Source organism: Vigna unguiculata, chromosome 4, assembly GCF_037176805.1.
Source record: "Vigna unguiculata cultivar grain cowpea cultivar isolate G323 ecotype 2 chromosome 4, ASM3717680v1, whole genome shotgun sequence".
In the NCBI taxonomy this organism is placed as follows: Eukaryota; Viridiplantae; Streptophyta; class Magnoliopsida; order Fabales; family Fabaceae; genus Vigna; species Vigna unguiculata.
Window position 1 is genome coordinate 1,442,380 of NC_140795.1, and position 24,434 is coordinate 1,466,813.

Sequence of the window (24,434 nt, forward strand, 5' to 3'; positions counted from 1 at the left end):
GGTTCGCTAACATATCGGTATATCAGATTTTCCTACGTGCATACTTGTCATTCACGGATGTGTGTGATTAGTTATGTGTATCTCTTTTTTTACTTGATGGTGTCAGATAATTGACTAGTTTTGTCGCTATATAAACAATCTTGGATATTCGTCGTATGATTAACGAATTTATCCTTTGTTGTATGAGAGATATATATTTTACCGTCTTATTTTTGTACTATTTACGATCTTTTTGGTTAGGGGCTTTTTGTGATTTTTTAGTACCTATGGTATAACTACAATATCTAATTAATAGACTTCTACAATAAATTGAGAATATAAAGAAAAATTAACATTTAATACCTTTAACATTTCTTTTATAATGAAGGCTATAAAGTATATCTCATTTTAATATACACTCATCTTTCAATTAAAAAATAATTTTTATCAAGAAAAATCACAAACTAACCCAACCATCTATGAAGACTCAACTAACTAGTCATTTCCAAAATATGCAATTGTGTGACAAATCAATAGTTTTACAAAATTATGGAAATTCAAGGGATAAGACATGCATGTTTTACTTAATTATTGACCAAAATTTTGTCTTGAAACATAAGCACGCAATCTAAACAAGCAAAATGATCTTGTTGTCCCCATTAACAAAATTCAAGAAAAAAAAATTGTAAATCAGGAACATTACGTGCAAGCCAATGATAACAAAAACTTGAAAAATTTTGCTTAAAACAGTAAGAGTTTGTTTCCCTAAAGAAACAAACTAAAATAGCAACACAGAGATCAATGCAAACAAAACACAAAAGTTACATGGTCAAACATTTTTTTATTTTTTATTTGTTTTTGTCTGAATATAAAGGTGAGAGTTATTAAGTGATAAACCACCACTATTTATCTAAAAAAACATCATTATTAAAAAAGTATTCCCAAAAAACTGATCCTTCAGTATTTATAAAGAAAAGAAAATTTAAAACAGGATTGGCAACTGAATATTTTGCTTTTTCATGGACATGTCAATAATTAAACCAACTGTTCAGTCTGAATTTGCTGTTAATTATATTTGGTATTCTTTTAAAATCTTGTACAAAATTATATATCATTAAGAATTTTATCATTTACAGTGTTTGAAGCTTTGAGTGATTCGTTAAAGAAAGTGAAGAAAAAATAAAAATAAAAGGCAAAGATAGGTAAAGAAAATTACTTTTGCCTTAGTGGTTTTTAACAGAAAGTAGAACAGAAAAAAAAAAGTGTTAAAAAATAAAAAAGATACGTAAAAAAGAGGGATAATTTGGTATTTTAATTTCGTCCAATAACTTTATCTTAATTTCTTTCCAAAATTGTAGATTACCAAAATAATTAGTTTCACTTGTTCTTTTAACTTTCTTTAGAAAGGGTCAACTTCTAAAATATGAATATATGCACAAATAAAACTCTAATCTCTTGTGCATTTCAAAATGAGAATACTATATTTAAATAATACTTCTTTAAAAGGAATGGATCATAAACAATCAATTTGCTTAGTATTTATTAAAAAACTCAAATACAGTATTTTCACACAAAAAAATATTATCTTCCTAAGAAAATAAATCTTTTTTCCACTTAAGAAAATCATATAAGAAAGGTTTAAATAGATTTACATGGTAAATTGTATTCGCTGTATTTTTTTTGTGTGTAATAAAATTTCGTTTGATGACTTTTTTTTTTTAAATTCTACTACACTTCTAATAATTTATGCAATATATATATATATATATATATATATATATATATATATATATATATATATATATATTCATCAATAATCTATAATCTATAATCTATAACAATATATAAAGGGGATTTCTTTTTTTGTGTTCACTTTTTAAAATACTGATTTTACCCTTTAAATATAATAATTTATTAAATTTTTTAAAAATAATCGTTACTTTTACAAATTTTTTATAAAATCGGATGTCTATGCTTCTTCTCTTATTCTTTATTTATCAATGGTTATTCTTTTATCTGTTCTGATATATTTCACTTTATTTTTAATAAATATAATTTTAATTTATATATTAACTTAATAACATTATAATATTATCACCTATTAATATAATATCACGCATATTTAAAAAGTACATACACACATGCGCGATAGCGCCTGTGTTACGCTAGTAATATATAAAGGGGTTCCCCTCTTGGTGTTCACATTTCAAAATACTAATTTTACCCTTTAAATATAATAATTTCTTAAATTTCTAAAAATTGACCGTTACTTTTACAATTTTTTTATAAAATCGGATATCTTTGTTTCTTATCTTCTTCTTTATTTATTAATGATTATTCTTTTGTCTGTTCTTATATATTTCACTTTATTTTTAATAAATATAATTTTAATTTATATGTTAACTTAATAACATTACAATATTATCATCTATTAATATAATATCACACATATTTAAAAAATGGATACACACAGACACGATAGCGCCTATGTTTATAATTTTTATATAATTAAATAAAAGAATATTTTTTTTCTGCGTTATTAGTGCAATCGTTTACACTTTCACGTGACTTCATAAATTTGAAAAATAATAACAAAGTTCATAAAAATTGATGATTATTTACACAGAAATTGTGTACATAAATAAATAGAGTCCACCAGAAACTAAAAAATATAAAATGTAGAAGGTCAAATAACATAAAAAATAGAAGATATTTAATAGAATGTTATTCCTCACTAGTGGTGAGTGTAAGTGGTAACTGCAATAACCGAACAGAGCACGGTGGGTTTTCGGTGACTGAAAAAACAAATCCTATTTTTCTGGTTATCCAAACACTCCTCTATGTGGTTGTGTTGCAGAGCATAGAAGAAGAAAAATGGTGTTAGCTTCAATTTCGATTGTATCTTCTTCATCTTCATTCCTCTCGGATTCTCCTTCCACTTCTGCTCCCACAAGAACCAGACCTTTCCTCTTCTCTTCCTCAAACCGAACCCCTCTTTTCGGGTTTCCCAGAACACCCCTTCCCAATGCTACCCTCAGAGCTTCATCATCCTCTTCTTCTTCCGCCCTCACACCGCAGGAAAATGGGTCGCCGGAACAGTTCCTCGAGAACAATTCCATCGCCGATTTCATGCGGTTCAAAAGCGGGGTCGAAGGTGGTGGCAGGTCCGAGTTGCAGACGGCTCTAGTCAGCTACCGGAAGAGGTTTCCTTGGTCCCTTTTGCGCCCTTTCCTTCAGGTCCCTCTCAAGTTTCCTTCTTCCTAGTTTTTTTTTTTTTTTTTTTTTTTCTCAATTGGGTCTCTGGTTTTGATATTCCTTTGTTTCCTGATGTTGTGTTGTTTTTGGTATTGTTGTAGGTTGACTTGGTTTCGACAATTCACATCGCCGATGAAGAGTATGTGTTTGTCTTTCTGAACATCTCATTCTAGTCATGTTTTGGGTGTGGTAGTTGTTAGAAGTTACTTAATTGTAGTGGGGTGTTATTTGTTATGGGTTGAAGAAATGGAAGTAAGAAAGTGTTGAAATGTCAATTTCAAATTTGCAAATATTAATTCCAGTGAGTGTATTCGAGATTTAATAATTTTATAAGTGAAAGGTTGTGATTGTTGACGTATGTGTATTATCTTTTCTAATGGAAGTGACTTCAGGAATTGTGAGAAATAATGAATAAATACTTATCAGTGAAGTCTTTAAAAGTCATTGTTCATTACCAATCACTATGGATAGTTCTTAAGAAGAACAATCCCAACCTGAAAACGGGCTTGTGTACTCAAGCAGAAGAGGTGTGAGAGAGTTATTACAATTCCTTTAACTTTTTAGAGCAAGACTCAAGTTTGTTTGGGGTATACGCCATTCAGGGAGGGTTTTTCTCAAGTTTGTTTAGGAAATTCGTAATCTTATTTCAAATAGCGAGTATTTGTTGAGAGAGAAATGCAAACAACACACTCTAATTTCGTTTGAAATTTATTGAAAATTACTAAATTTTTGTGGATCTTTCTTTTATTTAGTGAGTGAGTCTCACTCATGATTCTGCAGTTTCAAAGAATTTTAACCAATTATAAAGAATGTGCTCAAAAGGGTGCTTTAGAAAGTGTGTTGTTGAAGTGTTTATCTGGATGTAGACACTTGGGGTTGAATCATTTTAAATTTGTGCTTTTTGCTGTTTTTATTTCTATAATTGTTTGTGTGTTCTATCCTTTGATCTTTATTATGCGTGGAGATTTTTTTTCCCAACGAAAAGGAAGTCAAAAAATTCAAGTGGTTCTGGTGGTGAGGATGTGTAAGAGAAATATATTACGGTAGAGGGGGATGTTTGAGTTCTAAGATGATGAACTGGTGTAATATGTCAAAATCAAAGATGTTAACTTAAGAGTTTGATGAGGGTGGTTTTAGACATAAATGTTCATGCAAGTCTAACAAACTACTGATTTGTAACTTTCATGGTTTTGTATTAAACTAATGACATTGCGTGTAGATAATTAAATTCAAGTTTTTCTTTTGATATTGTCAATGTGAATTTCTATTGATAATGTTGATGAGCATAGGACGGGTATATGTAAATGGCTTGTTTAGTGATGTTGCTTGCTTCATAGTGCTCCCCTTCTCCGAAATATGTTGGTCCATAACGACTTTGATGAACGAGATGATCATAGTGATATTCAAATTCATTTGCAAGGGTGTATTTTGCTAAACTGCATGCCGGTCTAATCACAACATTCTAGTTTGGGCACTATTTAAGATTTTCTTATGATAAGTTTGAGTGCTTTTTGTTGCGCTGACTTAATGTGTTTACTTTGGTTTTGTGTTTTGCTTTCTAAGCAATATTCTATATATTACTATTCATTCGGATGATCTATTTTTTATAAACAGGTATTTTCTGGCCCTTCAGAAGGAACTTGAAAGCTATGATTGTGTGCTTTTTGAAATGGTAGCGAGCAGAGAAAGTTTAGAGAGTCGAAGAAACGTTACTGCTACAAAAAGGTTAAAAGGTTCACGGGCAAAGGGTTTTAACATTTTGGGATGCATCCAGAGACAGATGGCTCAAATTCTTACACTTGATTTCCAGTTAGATTGTCTTAACTACCAGTCTTCGAATTGGTACCATGCAGATCTTGATTACGAGACCTTCAAATTACTTCAGGTTTTAACTGCTAATTTTTTTTCTGAATTCAACATGGTGCACTGATTATGAACACCATTCGAATACAAAATTTGAAGTGTGACTGTTATTTCAAGACAATTTATGATTCCATACATTGCATTCAGTGTCATTCAGCTGTCTCTCATCTATATAACTGTCATATAAGAGCCATCAAATAATATGAAAGATTTGCTCTGAAATTGTGACCAGATTTTCTGCTGGGTTTTGTGGAACTGTCCTCTGCTCTGCTGAGCATTAAAATACCTTGATATTGGTACTTTGAAAAATATATTTTAAAAAGATCAAAATTAGTATGCATCAGTGTATTTTGAAGGTACAACACAGAAAAACCCAGCAAAGAATCCAAATTTTCTAAAATTTGAGCTCTTGCACTTTATTATTTTTCCTTCTCCAGGTCTAATTTCATTTTGGAATTTCAGCTTGAAAAAGGTGAAAGCTTCTTCTCTTTTGCAAAAGATATGACTCTTAGGTCTACAAAGGCAGTATTGCAGCCAGCTTCAATTCCGGAAGATCTTGACCCTTTGAGATCCAAGCTTTTATGGGCTTCACGTGTACTTCCTATGCCACTTGTTGGCCTTCTTATCATTGGAGGTGTTTGTACAGATGTGGGAAGTCAAGCATCAGAATATCCCGAAATTGAGGCACTGTCAAGGCTTGATTTTGGTGCTGCAATGAAGGTCTTCCTTGCAAAGAGACTAACATCTGAGTAAGTTCCTCACATTTATTTCTTTCAATCCAATGCTTGAATACTCATTCTGAACTGCATGTTTATTTGAAAATACAGTCCTTGTTTCTTATCCCTTATTTTTCACTAGTAAACTGCATATACATAATAATATTAAGATACATAATAATATTAAGGGTTAAATATGTTTTACGTTTCTATTCTAAATATATACATATCCGTCTGTTCCTATTCTAAATATATACATATCCGTCTTTGTACTTTGTGAAAGTCAGGTAAAACATCTTTCCAAGCAAATGTTAGGTGGATGTTATATTATTCTTCACTCCGGAACTCTATTTGTTACATGGTAAACTCTTCACGTATTGTTTGTTGGGAATGATGTTTTACATGACTTTCATAAGTTGTAGGCCGAAGGAAGTATATATTTAGTTTAGAAGGAAGTATATATTAGGCACAAAACACACTTTTTTGCAAAATAATTCGACGATTAAAAACATATTTAACCCTAATATTGATTTTCCTTTGTTTGGACGCTATTAAAGATGACATATTTTTGTAAAGGTTCACACTGGTGACAGCAGATGTAGAGGAGAAATCAGTTATAATTGGTGAGAGAAATAGAGTAGCAATAGAAGCCCTAAAAGCAGCAATGGACAAAGGACACAATAGAATTGCAATACTTTATGGGGGTGGCCACATGCCAGATCTTGGGAGGAGACTAAGAGAGGAATTTGATTTAGTCCCATCTAATGTGAAGTGGATAACAGCTTGGTCCATAAGGAAAAGGGACCTAAATACTAATTCATTTCCATTTCTGAAGAAGATTGCTAAGGCCTCAGGGTGGCCATTGAACCGCTATCAGACATTGGCATTACTCATTTTTTCATCAGTCTTAGCATTGGATCTGTGGTTCTGGGAGCTATTCTTTGGCACTGCAGTGAATTGGGTCTCAGAACTTGTTCAGTATGTTGGTAATTCACCAATGATATGATATGATCATTGGACTTAGAAAATACATACTAATTGCTAAATAGGATGAAAAGAATCTTGTATGTAAATATGAAAAGCTTTGTTTTTATTCACAAATTAAATTCAAGCTGTTCCCATTTCTCAAAGTGTTAAAATATACAATTGTTTGCATCTATTAGTACAAAGGTTTTGCAAAACTTGAGAGTCCATGCAAATATGGATAGCTTGATTCCTATGTTTTTAGGAGTATTTTTTAATAAAGACTCATGTTAGGAGTTTCTAAGAGTTTATTTACTGCAAAAGTTATATCCAAATTCTATTGATTTTACCTTTTAAGATCTATTGATTCCTATTTAGATCATGTTCTTTGATAGGGACCTTTAAGATAAAAAAGAATAAGCAAAACAAAACATAAAATAATTTTTTTATTAAATCAAAATGAGGTTATTCTTAAATATAGCTTATCTTATATTTTCATTTTTTTAATTTGTAAGTAAGTTAATTTTAAGTTATAGAGAAGTTTTATTTTTTTTTCTCTTATAGATGATATTGTAGATTAGTTTGTTTAAAACATAATTTTAATACAATTCAAAAATTTAATTTCATGACAAAGTAAAGTACCACATCTCACCATAATTTTCATGACAAAATAAAATAAAATAACAAATAATCATAATATTGATAGTATATTAGTGTCAAATTACTTAAAGCATATAAATTACATGAAATATATATAAATTCCTAAAAATGTAAAGTTACAAAAGTGAAAATATTTTAAAAGGGAAATACTTTTTCAAACCATAGTGAGTTTAAGTAAATTTACCCAATTTTATCTAATTAGAATAAATTTTATCTAATTGACAATTATAATGTTTAAGTTTGACTATGTAGGAAATGCATGAATATTGATATCAATATTAGTTTTCCATTGTATTAATATTTATATAATAACAAAGTTACATGTATCATACAACATATCATTCAATTTTGTTGACGAACAAAACTTAAATATATATTAATCTTTTTTGATACTAAAACTCATATAATTTACACTTTCTTCTCAACATTTAATCATTATCTTTGATTTTTTTTTTCTCATAACACACCTCCATCTTAACACCCTTATTTATGTTGTTTCAACACATTTTTCCTTATTATTTTAAAAAAAATATTTAAATGAACTTCTTCATAAATACTTTTAGAATTTTCATCTAACTCCTTAAACTTCGATTTATGCAACAACATCCAAATCATAATTGTTTGCTATATTAGAGACAAAATTACCAGAAAAAAAAAACTAAAATTCAATGCTAAGACCTAATATTCTTAATTGGAAGAGGAACTTTAATTTTTCACAATTAAATTTGATGGAAAGAAGAAATAGAAAATTAATTTTTTCTATTTTATAAGAAAAGAAAAGTTATAGAGTGAAGTGAAGAGGGTGGGGACATATGAAAAGGAAACATTTATTTTCATATTTATTGGACAAGACATACATACAAGTGTTCAAATGTTAGAGTGCAATAAATAATATTAAATACAAAATAAAACTTTGAAAGTCAATTAATAATTTTGATTTGACTTAAACTTTTTAACTAGTAGTGCATAGAGTTTTCAAATATGATTTAATAATAAAAATAGTCATTTAAAAATTATCTTTGTTATCATTTTTATTAATCAGTGGATGTGAAATTATTTAGCTTTGCCAAATAATTATAACATTTTTTAACAAGGATTAGTAAAAGTTAATCATTTTAACATTTACATATAAATTCTATTAATGAATATAATCTTGGTGTTGTCATAAATTGGAATAACATATGTCCCAAAGAAACACAGACAAATATCAGAATACTGTTAAAGATGTCACAAAAGTATAACAAGTAGTAATCCTAAAATAACAAAACAAAAAATAAAACACGTGATAATGGGTCAAGCTTTGAAATTATAATAAAATAATCTAAGCAACATAACACATGATCAAAATGTGCACGTTAATGCAAATGATAACAAATTAAGGTAATCCTAAAAATTAAAACTAAAATTGTTTTAATATTTTAAATTGCTCCATCAACAATAACCAGTTCAAGTTATTTTAAAAAAAAAAAACATATACAAACAATATTTTACGTTATTAGGGTTAAACATTTTAACGTTAGTACAAATACATGTGACTACAAATTAGCGCAATCCCTCATAAATTAAAAACACAATCTATGACATAATAAAAACAAATTTTGTGCATGAACATTATTCTTTATTGAATTAATATTTTGTAATATAAAATTAGAGGAATATTCCTTCTGAAATTTGTGTTCAGACTTCACATAAAGTTCATCTTAATCTTGTTATCCTTCATATTAATCTTTCTACATTTTTTCTATCCAATTTTCTAGAATTATCAGAATACTATTATTATTATTATTATTATTTTTATTATTATTTTTATTATTATTATTATTATTATTATATATATATATATATTTTTTTTTTTTTATATTTGACACGTCTTCTTCTTCTTTTCTTAAATGTAAGACAAGTAATAGAAAATTATTCATTCTTGGTATAAAACCAGGAATGATATAATTGGTGAGATAAGGTTGCCAAATCATCAAAATTTTGACCTTAGATTTGTCTGAACTCTTTAAATATGTTTATATAAATCTCATAATATGTGATATGATGAATGTTTCTGAATTGACAACTATTTGAATGCACATATATCATACTGTTTTTTTTTTTTTTTGTGTTTTATTATAATATATGATGATATCATTATTATTGAGGACAGCTTTGAACACTCTTATCAATTATCAATTATTAGATTGACACAATTAGTTTTGAGTTTATAAATAACTTATTTTAACATTTCTTCTTGTCTTATACTACCAACATTTTACATTATTTCTTCTACAGGACAAAAAATATAATAGGTTTTTTTTTTCATATGATAAGGCTGATTTGTATTTCTTCTAATGTATAAATGAGATATAAAAAAAATAATTTGGTCTTTGATTCATGGTGTATATTTATGCACAAAAATACATATTTTAAATTTAAATATTTCTTTTACAAATACTTCTCTTATGTCTTTCTTTTTTAATTTTGAGATTTGTCTTAATGTGAAGATTTTTCTTGAAACTCCCTTAAACTTTGTTTTATATAACTAAATAAACTTATCTCTAATATTTTGTTGTTCCAAATTGAGCATAATTGTTTGCTATACTATATTAGAGACAAAATTATGAACAGAAAAATTAAATTATAATGCTAAGACCTAATCATTGAAATGAAATCATGAGGAACTTGAATTATTCTTGTTTAAATTTGACGAAAAGAAAATATAGCATATCAAAATTGTCTATTTTATAAGAAGAGAAAAAAAAAACCATCTTAAAGAGGGTGGGAACATCTGAAAAGGATGAAACAAAGAGAGCATTAAACACGTGCCTGACCCTTCTCTTTTAATGCTTTTCACAATTATTACACAAGAGGACACATGCGTCAAATCTTAAAGTGTGATAAATAAATATTAAATACAAAAATAAAATTCTAAAAACCAATTAATAATTTTGATTTGACTTTTATTAATTAGATTAGGCAGTGTAAAGAGTTTTCAGAATATTATTTAGTAATTAAAAATAGTCATTTAAAAATTATGTTTGTTATAATTTTTTTATTAACAAGTGGATTTTGAAATTATTTAGCCTTGCCAACTAATTAAAAATAATTACAACATTGTTTTAACAATATTTAGTAAAAGTTAATCATTTTAGCACTTATAGTATTCTATAGTTAGATTATATTCAATGAATTTAAGTTAAATTCTTTATTTAGGTATTACTTATAAGGTCATTTAATATTTTAATAACTATTTGGAGTTTCTGATATGATTTTTCTTATTTGTCATTTTATTTTTAAACATAATAAATTATAAAGAACCCGCCATATTAGTCATATCGTTAGGGGAGTTCGTGTTGATCCTTTACAATTATTATATTAATAGAATTTTTTTCTGGATTACTTCAAATACTAAATCCAAAGGTTGTTTTGTTTGTGCTGTTCCGTTGTAGTGTCTGTACAAATATTTGAAAGAAGACACTTTTTTTGCTTTTCTGTTCTTGTTTCTTCTCTCAGCTATGGAAGAGAATTCTGCTGCGGAACACCATTATTACTACCCTCTTCCTGCTTCTGCTCCAAAAGTTGATCCCAACCTCAGTGATGATGACAAGGGAGGAACTTGTGCAGAAGAAAGTAGCCTTCACAACAAACCCAGCACATCACAGGGTAATCCTGGCATCAACAAATATGCTCTTGGTGGTGCTATCTTGGCTTCTACAAACTCCATTCTCTTAGGCTATGGTGAGTTTCACAAAGTTATGCTAAAAGAATCCGATGCTTAAATATAATCTATTGTCTTGATGCTACCATTTCCCAGATCAAAGCCCCAACCAATGGCAATATTCCATGCACATTGTTTCTGGGTTATTCTTGATTAGGAGACAAAGTTTCTGTTTCAGTTTTTTTATTTACAAAAGTTGTTGGTAATCTGTCTAATAAAGGCTCTCTCTCATTGCATGTCAAAATGGATTATCAAAGTAAAATTTCAATTCTGGTTGAAGAACAGTGCAAAAAGTAGTGGAAGCTTGAATTTGAGTATTGTCTGCACATAAAATTGGGGAAATTAGATAACAAATGTTATGATTGTTGATGGAATTAGGCAAAACTGCATCTGAAAGTACTTAGTATTCATGTTTTTGGTGCTTGCAGATATTGGGGTCATGAGTGGTGCTGCATTGTTTATCAGGCAAGATCTCAAGATCACATCAGTCCAGGTGGAAATCCTTGTTGGGTGCTTAAATGTGTGTTCTCTAATTGGGTCTCTTGCTTCAGGCAAGACTTCAGATTGGATTGGAAGGAGGTACACCATAATGGTTGCTGCAGCAACATTCCTGATCGGTGCTATTCTGATGGGGTTAGCTCCTTCATTTCTGTTCCTCATGGCTGGTCGTGTAGTTGCTGGCATTGGTGTTGGTTACTCTCTCATGATTTCACCAGTGTATGTGGCTGAGCTCTCTCCTGCACTCACCAGAGGGCTTCTCACATCACTCCCTGAAGTCTTCATTAGTGTTGGCATTTTACTTGGTTATGTCTCCAACTATGCATTTTCAAGCCTCCCTAATGACATAAATTGGAGAATCATGCTTGGTGTTTCGGCCTTTCCAGCTGTTGCAGTGGCACTTGGTGTGTTGGCAATGCCAGAATCACCTCGCTGGCTGGTAGTGAAGGGAAGATATGAGGAAGCAAAACAAGTTTTGATTAGAACATCAGATAATAAAGGAGAAGCTGAATTGAGGCTTGCTGAGATACAAGAAGCTGCTTCTGCTTCCATCACAAACAAGGACAAAGAACGTTCTTCTTCTGATTCTCCCAATAATTCAGGAACTTGGCATGGACAAGGAGTTTGGAAGGAGTTGCTTGTCACACCTACTCGTCCTGTTTTGAGAATCCTTGTTGCTGCCATTGGTGTTAACTTCTTCATGCAGGCTTCTGGGAATGATGCAGTGATATATTACAGCCCTGAAGTGTTTAAGGAAGCTGGGATTGTGAATGAGAAGCAGCTGGTGGGGGTTACAATCATCATGGGAATAACCAAGACATGTTTTGTTTTGATTTCAGCCATGTTTATGGATCGGTTTGGACGAAGACCTTTGTTGATGTTGGGCTCATGTGGCATGGCAATGTCGTTGTTCTTGCTGGGCTTTGGTTGCACCTTCCTTAGGCTCTATGGTGACACACATGATGGATTGGTCATTGCCTTGTGTGTGGTTGCTGTGTGTGCTACAGTTTCATTCTTTTCTATTGGGCTTGGGCCCACAACTTGGGTGTATTCTTCAGAGATTTTTCCTCTTAGGCTAAGGGCCCAAGGTTCCAGCTTGGCCATTTCTGTGAACCGTGTGGTGAGTGGGATTGTGTCCATGACATTCCTTAGTATCTCAGAGGCAATAACATTTGGGGGCATGTTCTTTGTGCTTGGTGGGGTGATGGTGTGTGCCACACTCTTTTTTTATTTCTTCTTACCAGAGACCAAAGGCAAAAGCTTAGAGGAGATTGAAGCTTTGTTTGAAGATCAGACACCATCAGTCTAAGAGATTAGAAGTCTTGATCTTTATATGAAGTACAATTTCTGAAGTTGAAGAAAAATTGGTGCTGCTGTCTTTCATGAGACAGACACACAAATGTAATTCTTTTTTTATGTTTGTTGTTTTATTGTTTTGCTTGGTAAGGTACAAACTGGTTTATATGTTAGATTTGTAGATTGGCTGGATTATAGATACCCTGAAAAAAAAAATTTTGTCAGGAAAAAATGTTTGGAAATTGGAACTTCAGTTTCTTTATTTCATTGGTCATCTAGATTAATGATGTTATTGTTAGCATCAGCACATAGCATTTTGAGAGCAAATTCAGAATGATTTCCAATCAGATATTGAATACTTTCTTATCAGGTCTCAAGAAAATTATTGATACTGTGGCGAGTACTTCCCTTGAAAGGCAAATCCAATGAACCATAATTCAGATGTAACATCTGATCTATAATCTATAACCTGATTTCTGTTTCAGAAGAACAAAACATGATCCAGATGCCAATCTTGCGGACTCTGTTCTCATCAAAAACCTTATGTCAGAAGAAAATAATACAATATGTCACGGGTGTATTTGTATCAATCAAACATTTCATTTATGCTTGCTATGTTCCTGAGAGAGAGATTTCTTTCATAAATGCAAATGGATGATAGACAAAACATATTCACATCAAAATTTATCAACCTGCTGCAATTGTTTATTCTTTTGAGAAGAATTGAATGTGTCTGATTCACAAGATTGTGATGAGAAAATGATCATGTCTCTTGATGAATATAAAATAGGTAGGAGAGTGATCAATTATGATTGAGAATGGGTTGAAAAATAAGAGGCATAGAGTGTCATGTGTGTAATGTAGGAACAGTATCCTTAAGAATCAAGCACAGGTATATTTAGATTTTAGATGTTCCTTATTTGCTGTGATGCAGACTGGTTCCAAACCTAGACGCGTGGCCCATTTCCATTAATGTTCAAACTTGGCTTGTAGGCTAGCCTATCTGTTACCACCCTTATCAGATTTGATGTGTTGTTGCTTAGTCCTGGTCAAATCTTGGCCCAGACAAGTGGCTAGTTGTTCTCCATCTCAATCAATTTCCTCTATTAACTGTTTAGTTAATAGTCATGGTTTGTATTTTACTATGTATAGCTCTACAATTAGTCTTGGAAAGTTTCTAATTTCTATCAACAGAAGATGGAACTGTTCTATACTTTGCTTTCTATTCATGCAAATGGATAGCATCACTCGAACAAGAACTCTCATAAACAATTGTTTTCCTGAGTCTGTGATTAAATATACTATCACCTCCTGAAATCAGTCAAAACCAAAAGGTTTCCAATACCAATAAATGGAGAAACTTTCAATAAAATGCACACTGAGAACCACCTGTTTTTGCATGAAATAAGAGGATGAGACAAAAAACCATTTGGGATCAAAATCAGAGCCTGTGGGACCAAATTCTGTAAGTATGATAGCTGTAATATCAAAACCATTAACCTAATATGCAAGACAACACATGTCCAAGACTAGAAAATAAACAATGAGAAGAATGGCCTAATTGTCAACGCCCATTCATCAAATCCATGACAAAAAGTTAAAAATAAAAGATGTAAATCACAAGATTGAAAATCAGAATAATTAGCCATTTTGTTTTGACCCATCTTTCAATGAGCATCATTTAAGGTTTATTTATTTTCATTTCAAGATTTGAATTTGTCTGAAGAAAATTAACCTCTATTCTAAGACTAAAAAAACTACTTATATTGTATATGATAAAAAAAAAACATTAACTACTTCTGGAAAGAATTTCAGTAACTTACAGATAAAAATGTTAAATGATTTCTGTGTTTATGATATTATAAAAGCTTTTCTGTTTTTTTTTTTTTTTATGTATGAGACAGAAATAACTACTTCATGAATTAGAAGAGGAAATCGCGTGTAACATAGCAAAAGGGTGTTTATAGAAAACCAGTGATTCTTATCAGCAATGAAGAACTTTCTATTATTTCAACAAGAGAAACACAAATCGGTTTTGGGGTCATGCGTCAAAGCTTATTAAATGAAAGCAATAAATATCTCCTACTTTTGGATGAATACAACGTGTCTTTTTAGACTTTTGCAATAAAATGAATAAAATTATCATTTTTTTAATAAATTATTTTATAATGAAACATAATTTTTTTGTTCTGTTATTTATGAGCAGGATAGAATGGTAAAAAATATAATTTTATACTAAACATCTTATTAGTTATCACTAATACCTGTATAGTTTAATTAACTAATAGTTACACAATGATAATTGTTAAGACTTGTACACAAGAATAAATTACACAACATAAAAAAAAAATCATGTTTATTTAATCGTTGTTGTCAAAGTTTTTGCCAAATGAGAATAACTAAAAACATCAAAACATAAGGTCTGACAGCACTATAAAGTTTTGCAGCAACTGAATAACTGAGTTCTGATTTCTAAATAACACCTGTGAACAGTGATTTCATAAAGACAAGAAAAAAATAAATGGAAAAGAATAACAGTACACATGCAGTGTTTTGGCATGGAAGATAATTGATTTTGACATGACTATGGCACCAATTTTTTCTTCCATTATTACATTTTAACTCCTCGTTAGCATTACTTGCTTCATTATATATATATATATATATATATATATATATATATATATATATATATATATATAATTAACTCACTCACATGACTACATGGAACCACCCACCCACACCTACATCAGTTCTCCTTCATACTTATGAATAAATAATCATAAATTTTCTTTTCTTCTTATCTGTATAGACAAAAGTTGTAACAAATATGTACAAGAATAGAATGTGTTTGAAGTAATTAATGTTTTTTTATGAGTTTCTCTTGAAACTTGAAATTCACCTGAAATGCAGTGAAAATACATTGATGTACTCATCTGAGGTCATTGTACACACTACACACAGTCACGTGTAGCAAGACACTGACCTTTCTCTGCATAAAAAAATTTGTAGCCAAGCAAGGTTTTTTCTTTTTCTTTCCCTTGTAATGTTGCATTCAGACTCAGCAGAATCCAACTTGTCAAAACAAAAGTGGTAGCTAAATACACCTTGCAGAGGTACTAATTTCAATACGTATCTCTTTGCTCAAACTAGGTACCCTCTTGGAGATTGTTTTCAACATAATAAGAACTATTTAAATGGTGTTGATTCTTGGTAACGTGTTATTTCACACACACATATATGGACTCAAAGATGGAGTCTGTGATGAACCATATATTACCATATATTAGAGCATGTTACTTGTTTGAATATGAAGCATGGTGAATTAAGACACACAGTGATGTGATTAGTGTTAGCGATTAGGAGAAAAGATGCCATAAAATGTAGGAGCAGAACTGTTTGAGGAAAGGTCCAACTCAACAACCACCATCTCCTTTCATTTTCCCAAGGAGGCTGCATACCAACTCCACCATCAAAAGTAAAGGCAACGAAACTTACAAAACTTGTTTACAATGAAAAAAGGGTCACTATCTTCCAAGTTTGGAGATTGTGGGGCCCAGTTAGGAGGCAGAACAAGAAAATGAGACAACACAAGAGAGAGTGTGAAGAAGACAAAGGGAGAACAACAAAAAGCAAAGGAAACAAAAGGGAAAACCTCAAATCCATTCATCTTCCAAAAGGAAAAACTAAAGTCTCTTTAATGGTTCCTCTCCTTGTGTCAACTTTATAGAGAAATCTTCACTCAGATCATCATCACCTAAAAAGAGATACATTTACAGATTCTCACATACAACTTTGTGTTCCCTATCTGCATCAGAAGGTACCAACCAGAAGATCTCATTTATAGTTAATTATAGTAGTCGTAGTAGTAGTATTATACACTACTACCCTTGCCATCACCAATGTTGCTGAGTTCCATTTCCAGCACCAAGAAGTTCTTTCAAAAGACTATAAAGAACTTCAAGTCTTTCTTCTCACCGGGTTACCAAAGGCTTCCCAAAACTTCTCCTCACGGCCATTTCTCTTATTCTGTGCCTGCATCAAGTGCCATGGACATGACCAGCAACACAAGTTATCAAGACACGGAGAAATTCTACACTGACTTCTCAGACCAATGGGAATCAGAAACGGACAAAACAAGAAGAAGAATGAAGAAGAAAGCCGTGTCTGCATTGCCATCGAAGCAAGAAAGTGAGGTCTATAATGGAAGCTACATCAGCTTGTCCAATGCAAGCCATGCTCAGAAGAAGAACAAGATTGAGAAAAAAGAAGAAAGTGGTGGTGCCAACATAAACAACAGGAGGAGGAGCTTAACTCATCAGAAAGAGTCATCATCGTTGATGTCTATGTGTATGAAAGAACACAGATACTGCATGGTGGAACAGAAGCTGAGAGAGTTGGAGATGTTGGACACGAACAATGTGGAGTATGTATTAGACATTGAAGAGGTTCTTCACTACTATTCTAGACTCACTTGTCCTGCATATCTTGAAATTGTGGATAAGTTCTTCTTGGAAATGTACTCAGAGTTGTTTGGTCGTGCTTCACCTTCCGGTGTCTCTAGGAACAAGCTAAGATATCAGTGAGAGGTCTTAGGTTTGTTTGCCTTTTGTCTTGTTTCATAACTTCTTGAGACCCTCTAAAGATCATTTGACGTTTTCTTCGGTTGATTCTATGTGTTTATTGACCTTCGATTTCGTGGTGGTAATAGCTGTTTCTGTTTTGTTTGTCTAAATAATTCATAAACTTTATTTATTTTGCTCATTGTTGTATTTATTTGATCGAAGCATTTGATTGACATTAGTTATGATAAGATTTATTTATTTTTTTCTGAAAATTGCTGTGTTTTTCAAAATAGTAAATATTTTTAAGATGGTTTTCTGGGTTGTGTTTGTGGAGAGTGAGATGGAAGACGAAATATAGGAGTGGTAAGAACTTGAAGGAGGACTTGTAGGCCTTTTTTGCCTATCTAAAATATACAGTTTGCATTTTTTTTTTTTCTCACTCTAAACAAGATAATTTTTATTTGCTCTCAATTTAGGATAAAAACAAACTTAAGCCAGTTCGATTTGTCCAGCATTTTAATTTGATGGATTAAAATATGGATCAATCCGATTTGATCTGTTGACTTTTTCTTTAAATAAAAATAACTTTTTAATATTATATTTTCAAAATTGCAAATATACAATAATATTTTATAAAAAAATTTAACATTACAAAATTTAAAAAAAAATTTAAAAAAAAACATAGTTTTAATAAAAAAAAATTGTCAGAGATTAATTCATGTTTAGAAACACAATTTCTTTATCTTGAAGCCAAGCTTCCAAACACTATATATTTACCTATATTTGTAAAAAATAAAATTTTTATTCATTTAGATAAATTGTGAAGAAGTTACACTTTTTTTTAGTAAAAGGCCATTATTTTCATGTGGCCATATTTTAATATAGAATATTTAATAAAGGGTAATAATTCCGTGTAAATTAAATTAATAATGACAAATATAAGAATTAAAAAAACTGACTATATTTTTTATTTGTAAATTCACAATATTTAAGCAATTCATTGGCCCAAAATCAATTAGTGGCAAATACGAAGGAAAAAGTTAAGGGTCATGATTATCAAATTTTCTTTTTGTGCGTGTGTGGATGTGAAAGGAAATGAATTTTAAAAAGACATGAATGAAGATAATATGGATATTATTAAAATTTCAAGAAAAATGCGAGAAAATGAAGAGTAAAAAAAAGGAACATGAATAACAAACTACCCTTACAAAAATCCACATATAACTTATATACGAGCCCATTCACGTGTATGAGTTGTTACTTAGAGACCTTTCTTCCTATACTCCCATAATTCCAACTTACACCTCCAGAAATTTTAAAATTTCAAACAAACCCTTCTTGAATTAAATTTATTAGGCATTTCTAGCTTGTATTTATATTGTGCAGTTTGAAATGTAAATTTAAATACGAAAATGAATTTCAGATTGTGTAATCTTATTAAAAACGTATAATTTAGAATGTATTTTTCAAAAGATAATATATTTTAGATTTTACGATCCAAAATGTATTTCCAAATTCATAATTACATCCTTGACATAATCCAAAATGTATACAAAATTTTAAAACAAATTCTAAATTGTGCAATTCAAAAATTTTCTCAAAAATAATTGATTTGAAATAAACATACATAATAGTGATGATGAGAACAATTATGAAAACCAACCTCTTCAACCTACGTGATAGGGTTATGGTTATCCAAAACAATTCTTGGAAGCAATAAAGGGTTTTGATAAGAAGAAGAAGATAGAATGGAAAAGATAAGGAAAAACTAATTGTTTCACTATCCTACGTGGGTGTAGATTGAAATCACAGGGATACAGGAAGAAATAGCTAGTTGTTAGACCCAATAATGAATCTTCCATGTTCTTCTTTCTATTTAAAATTTGGGTTTTTCTTCTTGCACCCCACAATTTCAACATGCAACCCACAACTCAACTTGCACCTCATGAATTTTAAGATTCTTAATTTACCTTCATATAATTAAATTTATTGGGGATTGATTGTGTTGGTGTTGAAATGTTTGTGTGCTTGGCATTGGTGCTTGGTGGTGGTTGTTGGTCATTGAAGATTTTGGTAAGTCGTGTTCTTTGATTTGGGATTTAAGTTTTAGCTCTAAGTTGTATAATTCAAAAATATTTTAAGATTATACAATCTGAAACATCAAACACCAATGTTTTTTTTTTATTCCAATATGTACAATCCATAATTATATTCCGGATAATACATTCTAGAATATACATTTGTTTTCCATATTGAGTTTCAAAATGTACATTTAATAATACAAATGTTTATTTCACATTGTATTTTGGAACTTTCATTCTCGAACACAAAATTTTCTTCCAACTTGTACATGGAATACAAAATATAAAAAAAATCAGTCTTGATTGCACAATTCAGAATGTATTTCTCAATAAGGTGCAATCTAGAATGCAATTTCAGGTTCAAAATACAATTCAAATTATGTAATCTAGAATACATTACTTCATTAAAAAATACATTTAAGATTATATAAATATATAAACTTATCATCATAGTTAGGAATAAACATACACAATGAGAACGAAAACAACTACAAAAACCAAGAAGGAGTAGGACAATAGGTGCCCAGCCTAGTTCCTAGCAGTGCCAGAAGGTTCCGATAATGGGTTTGAAACAAAAATTCAAGTACGAGCAAGAGAGAGGGGGTGCACCGATGATGTAGGAAAATAAAATGAAAAAGATGATGAAGTGGTGAAATTAAGGACAAATATGTCATTTCACCAGTGTTATGAGGGTGCAAGAAAAATACTTTTTATATAGGCCTAAATTTTGACCTATTAAGAGTACACAATTTTAAATTTCAATATTCTCTTATTGGGTTCTTGAATTTGGGTCATGCTAGCCCTTAACATATATTATAGGAAGCTTATGCATGTGCATTTGAATAGTGTGACATTAAGGAATTAATCGGTTGTAGATGACAATAAAAGATGAACATACATGCACTTCAAAAAATGGTAGAGATGTCCAAGAAGTTGAAAATGAATGCATGACTAGTAAAGCAAGTACAACATTAAAGGTTTCCACCTAGCAAGCATATATGGTGGACCCCATCTCATCTCTTACCCACTGAGTTCAACAAATTGAAAGGAAAGGCAAATAAGGAATGCTAGTGACAAACACATGTCAATCATGTCCCATAAAATGTATTGTTCTTATGTGCAACTACCTCATTCTTCAAACAAGGAAGATTCCACAAGTATCCATTGATATTCCAAGAACATGGGGTCAACATCACTAACAAAAGTAACTCCCCATACTGAGTTGGAGTCTCCCCCTTCAAATAAGTAGTAGGCAATTGAGGAGCCTAGACTTTTGCCATTGTCTCACTCAAATGGCTATCTTATGATAAAATGAAAGAGCTAGGAGTTAATTTAGGAGCATTGTTCTAGCCACCTAGTATTTAGGACATGTTAGATAGAACCACTATCATTGCCCAGTTGACTTATTTGCTACCACATAGTACTGCTATCTAACTTTAAGGCATTAATGGAGCTTGCATGATAGATGGTCATTTCCTTCTCATCCAATCAATGAAAGTTCCCTTAGTTACCTCTAATCCATACATAAGTACCTAAACAATATTAAAATTGATGAAAAATACAAGACTTCATGAAACTTGTGAAGGGTGCATAATATTGTTGACTAAGATATTGTCCACGTACTCCATCACCATGTCCTATTTTTTTCAATAATTCTTCACCTCTAGCTTTGCATAAAAAATAAACAGACTTAAATATGATTATTTATTAATTCAGTCATAATTTTGATAAGAATTCAACAAATAAGACAATTTGAGCTATGACTTAACTCTAATGAACATTAAGTGTCAAAACTATTTTTTATCAAACAACCATCTTCAACAACTCAAAGAATTTACCAAAAAGATTAATTAAACAACAATCACTTTTGTCTAATCAATGTGTACAAAAATTTTATTATGTTGTTTGAAAGAAAAACTCATGTGTTGACTTTTGTAGATGAAGACATGTGGATCATAGGATCCTTCGTCGAGTAGTTATTGATTCATATGCATGCTTTTGATTTGTTAGCACACTCAATAGAAATAAGTTTGCTTCATTTTGTTTGCTCCTTTATCTTTTTTATACATCCTTTTGCATTATGACTGAGCACCATGACAAATAACCATGTTGTATAAGATATATCCTTCTAGATGGATGAGTGATAAAGAGATTTCACAAAAGTGGAAATGGAATGCAACATCTTTGGTTTAGAATCCTCAAAAAATGTGGAGTAAAGAATGGTACAAGTGATTTACATGAGTTGCAAGTGACATGCATGATCCATGGAAAATATCAGTTGATTGGTTTAAGAGAAAGCCTCTTGATGGAGTGTACAAAGATGAGCCATATTTATCTACAAATTTTTCTCACAAAAGGTCTCTCTTTCTTTCTTTGTGTTTGAAAAATGTTATCTATTATCATATCTTAGGCAACGATTTTTTTCACTATTGCATGATAGGCAATGATTTTACAATTTTATGGACTAAACAAAAGAATCATTGCATGTAGACCACCTACATAACGATTGCAAGTTCATTGTCAATTAATTGCATAAAGTTTAGGCATGGATTTTTAACTTTAGACTACCTTGTTGCTTAAAGTCATTTTTGTTAAAGTAAGAAAAATATTAAACATGAGATGAAATGTGTATAGGTGGATGGAAGGAATAAAAATAAGAAAATATACACTAAAAAAATTGATCAATGTGACAAAAGATGTAAAAAGAAATAAAAATATATATAAAATAACTTGTAAGAAAAATAAAATATAAAAAATAAAAATTTATTGTAGAAACACACGTTTTTTACCAAGCCAACTATTAGTGAAAACAAACAAGATATTAGTGTGGCCACAATTGTTATAAAGAGATATTAATGGCTAGTCCGACAAGAGTTTGACAACGGGTGGAATCATATGTCCAACAAATACAAAACTCGTTAGAATATACTTTAATCATGACTCTGATACCATGTTAATGATTGGATTTTAATCTAACTTAACTCCAAAAATCAGTTTTGTAAGTTGAGGTTTTCACCCACTATATACCATGAAATTATTTATTTTTAGTCGATGTGAGACTTCTAACAAAAAGTATTGCTTAAAATAAAATAGTAGAACATATATACTTAAAAAATATTATTGTTATAAAATAATAAAATTTGAAACAAAAATATCATTATATTTTAAAAGATTAATAATAATTATAAAAATAAATATTTTTTTTACTTTTGTAAATATTTTTCTATTACATGATTATTTTAATTTAAAAAATAATTAAATTAAGAAACTATTATTTAGATAATAAAGTAATAAGAATTTAGACGGAAATTGTAAGATTGAGTTCATAAAAAGGAAAAATTCCTTTATATATTCCCAAAAGATGACAAACATGTATATAATTATCATAGATGTGAATGAAATAAGTAGAAAATGATAAAAATAAAAAAAAATGTTATTTTAATATAGTTAAGATATAACATAAGAAAATATAATAGTCAATAAGAAAAAAAATAATTATATAAGTATTACTTGTATTCAAGATGCATACCATAAATAATTACATATGTATTGATTATCACAGTACAATAATAATTGGAAATTTATAATGATAGTGACAGTAACATCAGCAATGGTAAATGGTGTCAGAATTGTAATAATTATAACGATAATACTAAAAGTATTTATATATAGTTATAATAATTATTATTATAATAAAAATATAGAGATCATGATTAACATTAATAATGAACTTGGAGAATTACAACAAAACAAAAATACAAGTAATTATGATTAATAAAAATAATAAGCAATTATAATAATGACAATAAAAAAAATAAAATTAGGGTGAAGGTAGAAAGTGAGGTATTATATCACATATACTAAATTGATATACACTTTTTATTTGACAATTATTTCTACTTAATAATTATATAACATTGGGGTCATGATAAAACATTGTTATAATTTCCTCCATCAATAATATTATAGTTGATAATAGTTTGGAAGTTCTCTCCCATCAATCATCAACTCCTTAATTAAATCCACTTAATATTATGCTTGTTAATCACCATCAACAACCAATTACATCTCTCTCTAATTTATATACATCCAAGATTTGTAAGCTTCTGACATTGACTACAAACCAATCACAATAAACAATAAGCTATGTATTCTAGTTTTTCAAGAATTTAAAAAAGGAGAAAGAAGAGCATATAAAAAGTCATAAACTTAAACATAGAGCTACTATATTCAAAAACGGTAAACTTAAGGGATTATATAAAATCTTGAATTTTCATTATCGAAAGGAAGTTGAACATCTTCATGATACAATAAAGAAAAAAAAAAAAAAGAGATGGAAATGTTGAAGTTGAAAAAACTCTTTTACTACTGTAACTACTTACTACTTCTATTATTAACGACGGTTATTAAAAGATATTACAGTATTTCACGAAATTTCAAAAGCCATCGTTGAAAGTTGTAACTTAACAATGAAGATGATAGGCAAAAGGCATGTCTGACATATTTGCAAGTGACATGCTTTTGAATATATGAGCTATCTCAGAGTTCTACGTGCTCTTCTTTTCCTCCATAAATAGTTTGTGCAAAATAGTTGTAACCACGCAAAGTCATGCTCACTAGTGGTCATGCATTCCTTCGTCAAAACTAATGGCAAATGGTCCTAAACAAAGATATATATACCACACTCATCAATCATATGGTTATTACAATAAATTTCTTTTGGACCACTCAATAAATATTCACTAAATCTATGGCATCCATTCATCACCATGTGCACCACCATCCATTCTGCATACCTGCATTGTACAATATGAAAGCTGAGTTCTGATTAAGTTTCCATGGTTTCACATGCATT

At 30.2% G+C, this 24,434-nt stretch overlaps 3 protein-coding genes across 6 annotated transcripts; all 3 read left to right on the forward strand.

Annotated features, from left to right (window-relative positions):
* Positions 1-2,707: 2,707 nt before the first annotated feature.
* On the forward strand, positions 2,708-6,943 carry LOC114182399 (thermosome subunit gamma). The gene is made up of 5 exons (XM_028069268.2): positions 2,708-3,216; positions 3,336-3,373; positions 4,849-5,119; positions 5,560-5,846; positions 6,390-6,943. The coding sequence occupies exons 1-5, from the start codon at positions 2,854-2,856 to the stop codon at positions 6,817-6,819; spliced, it is 1,389 nt and encodes a 462-aa protein (XP_027925069.1). The 5' UTR covers positions 2,708-2,853; the 3' UTR covers positions 6,820-6,943.
* A 3,894-nt stretch (positions 6,944-10,837) lies between these two features.
* LOC114181241 (putative polyol transporter 6) lies at positions 10,838-14,031 on the forward strand. Of its 4 annotated transcripts, none has more exons than XR_003603774.2 (3): positions 10,838-11,159; positions 11,568-13,038; positions 13,868-14,031. XR_003603774.2 is itself a non-coding variant. In XM_028067645.2 (2 exons), exons 1-2 carry the CDS (start codon positions 10,937-10,939, stop codon positions 12,944-12,946), a joined length of 1,602 nt encoding a protein of 533 aa, XP_027923446.2. In that variant the 5' UTR covers positions 10,838-10,936; the 3' UTR covers positions 12,947-13,200. The 4 variants fall into 4 exon arrangements, 1 of the variants encoding a protein (XP_027923446.2); XR_003603773.2 differs by lacking the exon at positions 13,868-14,031 and adding an exon at positions 13,304-13,821; XR_003603775.2 differs by lacking the exon at positions 13,868-14,031 and adding an exon at positions 13,419-13,818.
* Positions 14,032-16,502: 2,471 nt separating this feature from the next.
* Positions 16,503-17,709, forward strand: LOC114181673 (uncharacterized). The gene has a single exon (XM_028068184.2). The coding sequence runs from the start codon at positions 16,836-16,838 to the stop codon at positions 17,517-17,519; it is 684 nt and encodes a 227-aa protein (XP_027923985.2). The 5' UTR covers positions 16,503-16,835; the 3' UTR covers positions 17,520-17,709.
* Positions 17,710-24,434: the final 6,725 nt, after the last annotated feature.

What these genes read in the sequence shown, in the direction of transcription:
- LOC114181241 (XM_028067645.2), top strand. Translation starts at nt 10,937, where the DNA reads ATGGAAGAGAATTCTGCTGCGGAACACCATTATTACTACCCTCTTCCT. An exon ending in CTCCATTCTCTTAGGCTATG is followed by an intron (nt 11,160 to 11,567) that starts GTGAGTTTCACA and finishes TGGTGCTTGCAG; the next exon opens with ATATTGGGGTCATGAGTGGT.
- LOC114181673 (XM_028068184.2), top strand. Translation starts at nt 16,836, where the DNA reads ATGTTGCTGAGTTCCATTTCCAGCACCAAGAAGTTCTTTCAAAAGACT.
- LOC114182399 (XM_028069268.2), top strand. Translation starts at nt 2,854, where the DNA reads ATGGTGTTAGCTTCAATTTCGATTGTATCTTCTTCATCTTCATTCCTC. An exon ending in AGACCTTCAAATTACTTCAG is followed by an intron (nt 5,120 to 5,559) that starts GTTTTAACTGCT and finishes TTGGAATTTCAG; the next exon opens with CTTGAAAAAGGTGAAAGCTT. An exon ending in GCAAAGAGACTAACATCTGA is followed by an intron (nt 5,847 to 6,389) that starts GTAAGTTCCTCA and finishes ATTTTTGTAAAG; the next exon opens with GTTCACACTGGTGACAGCAG.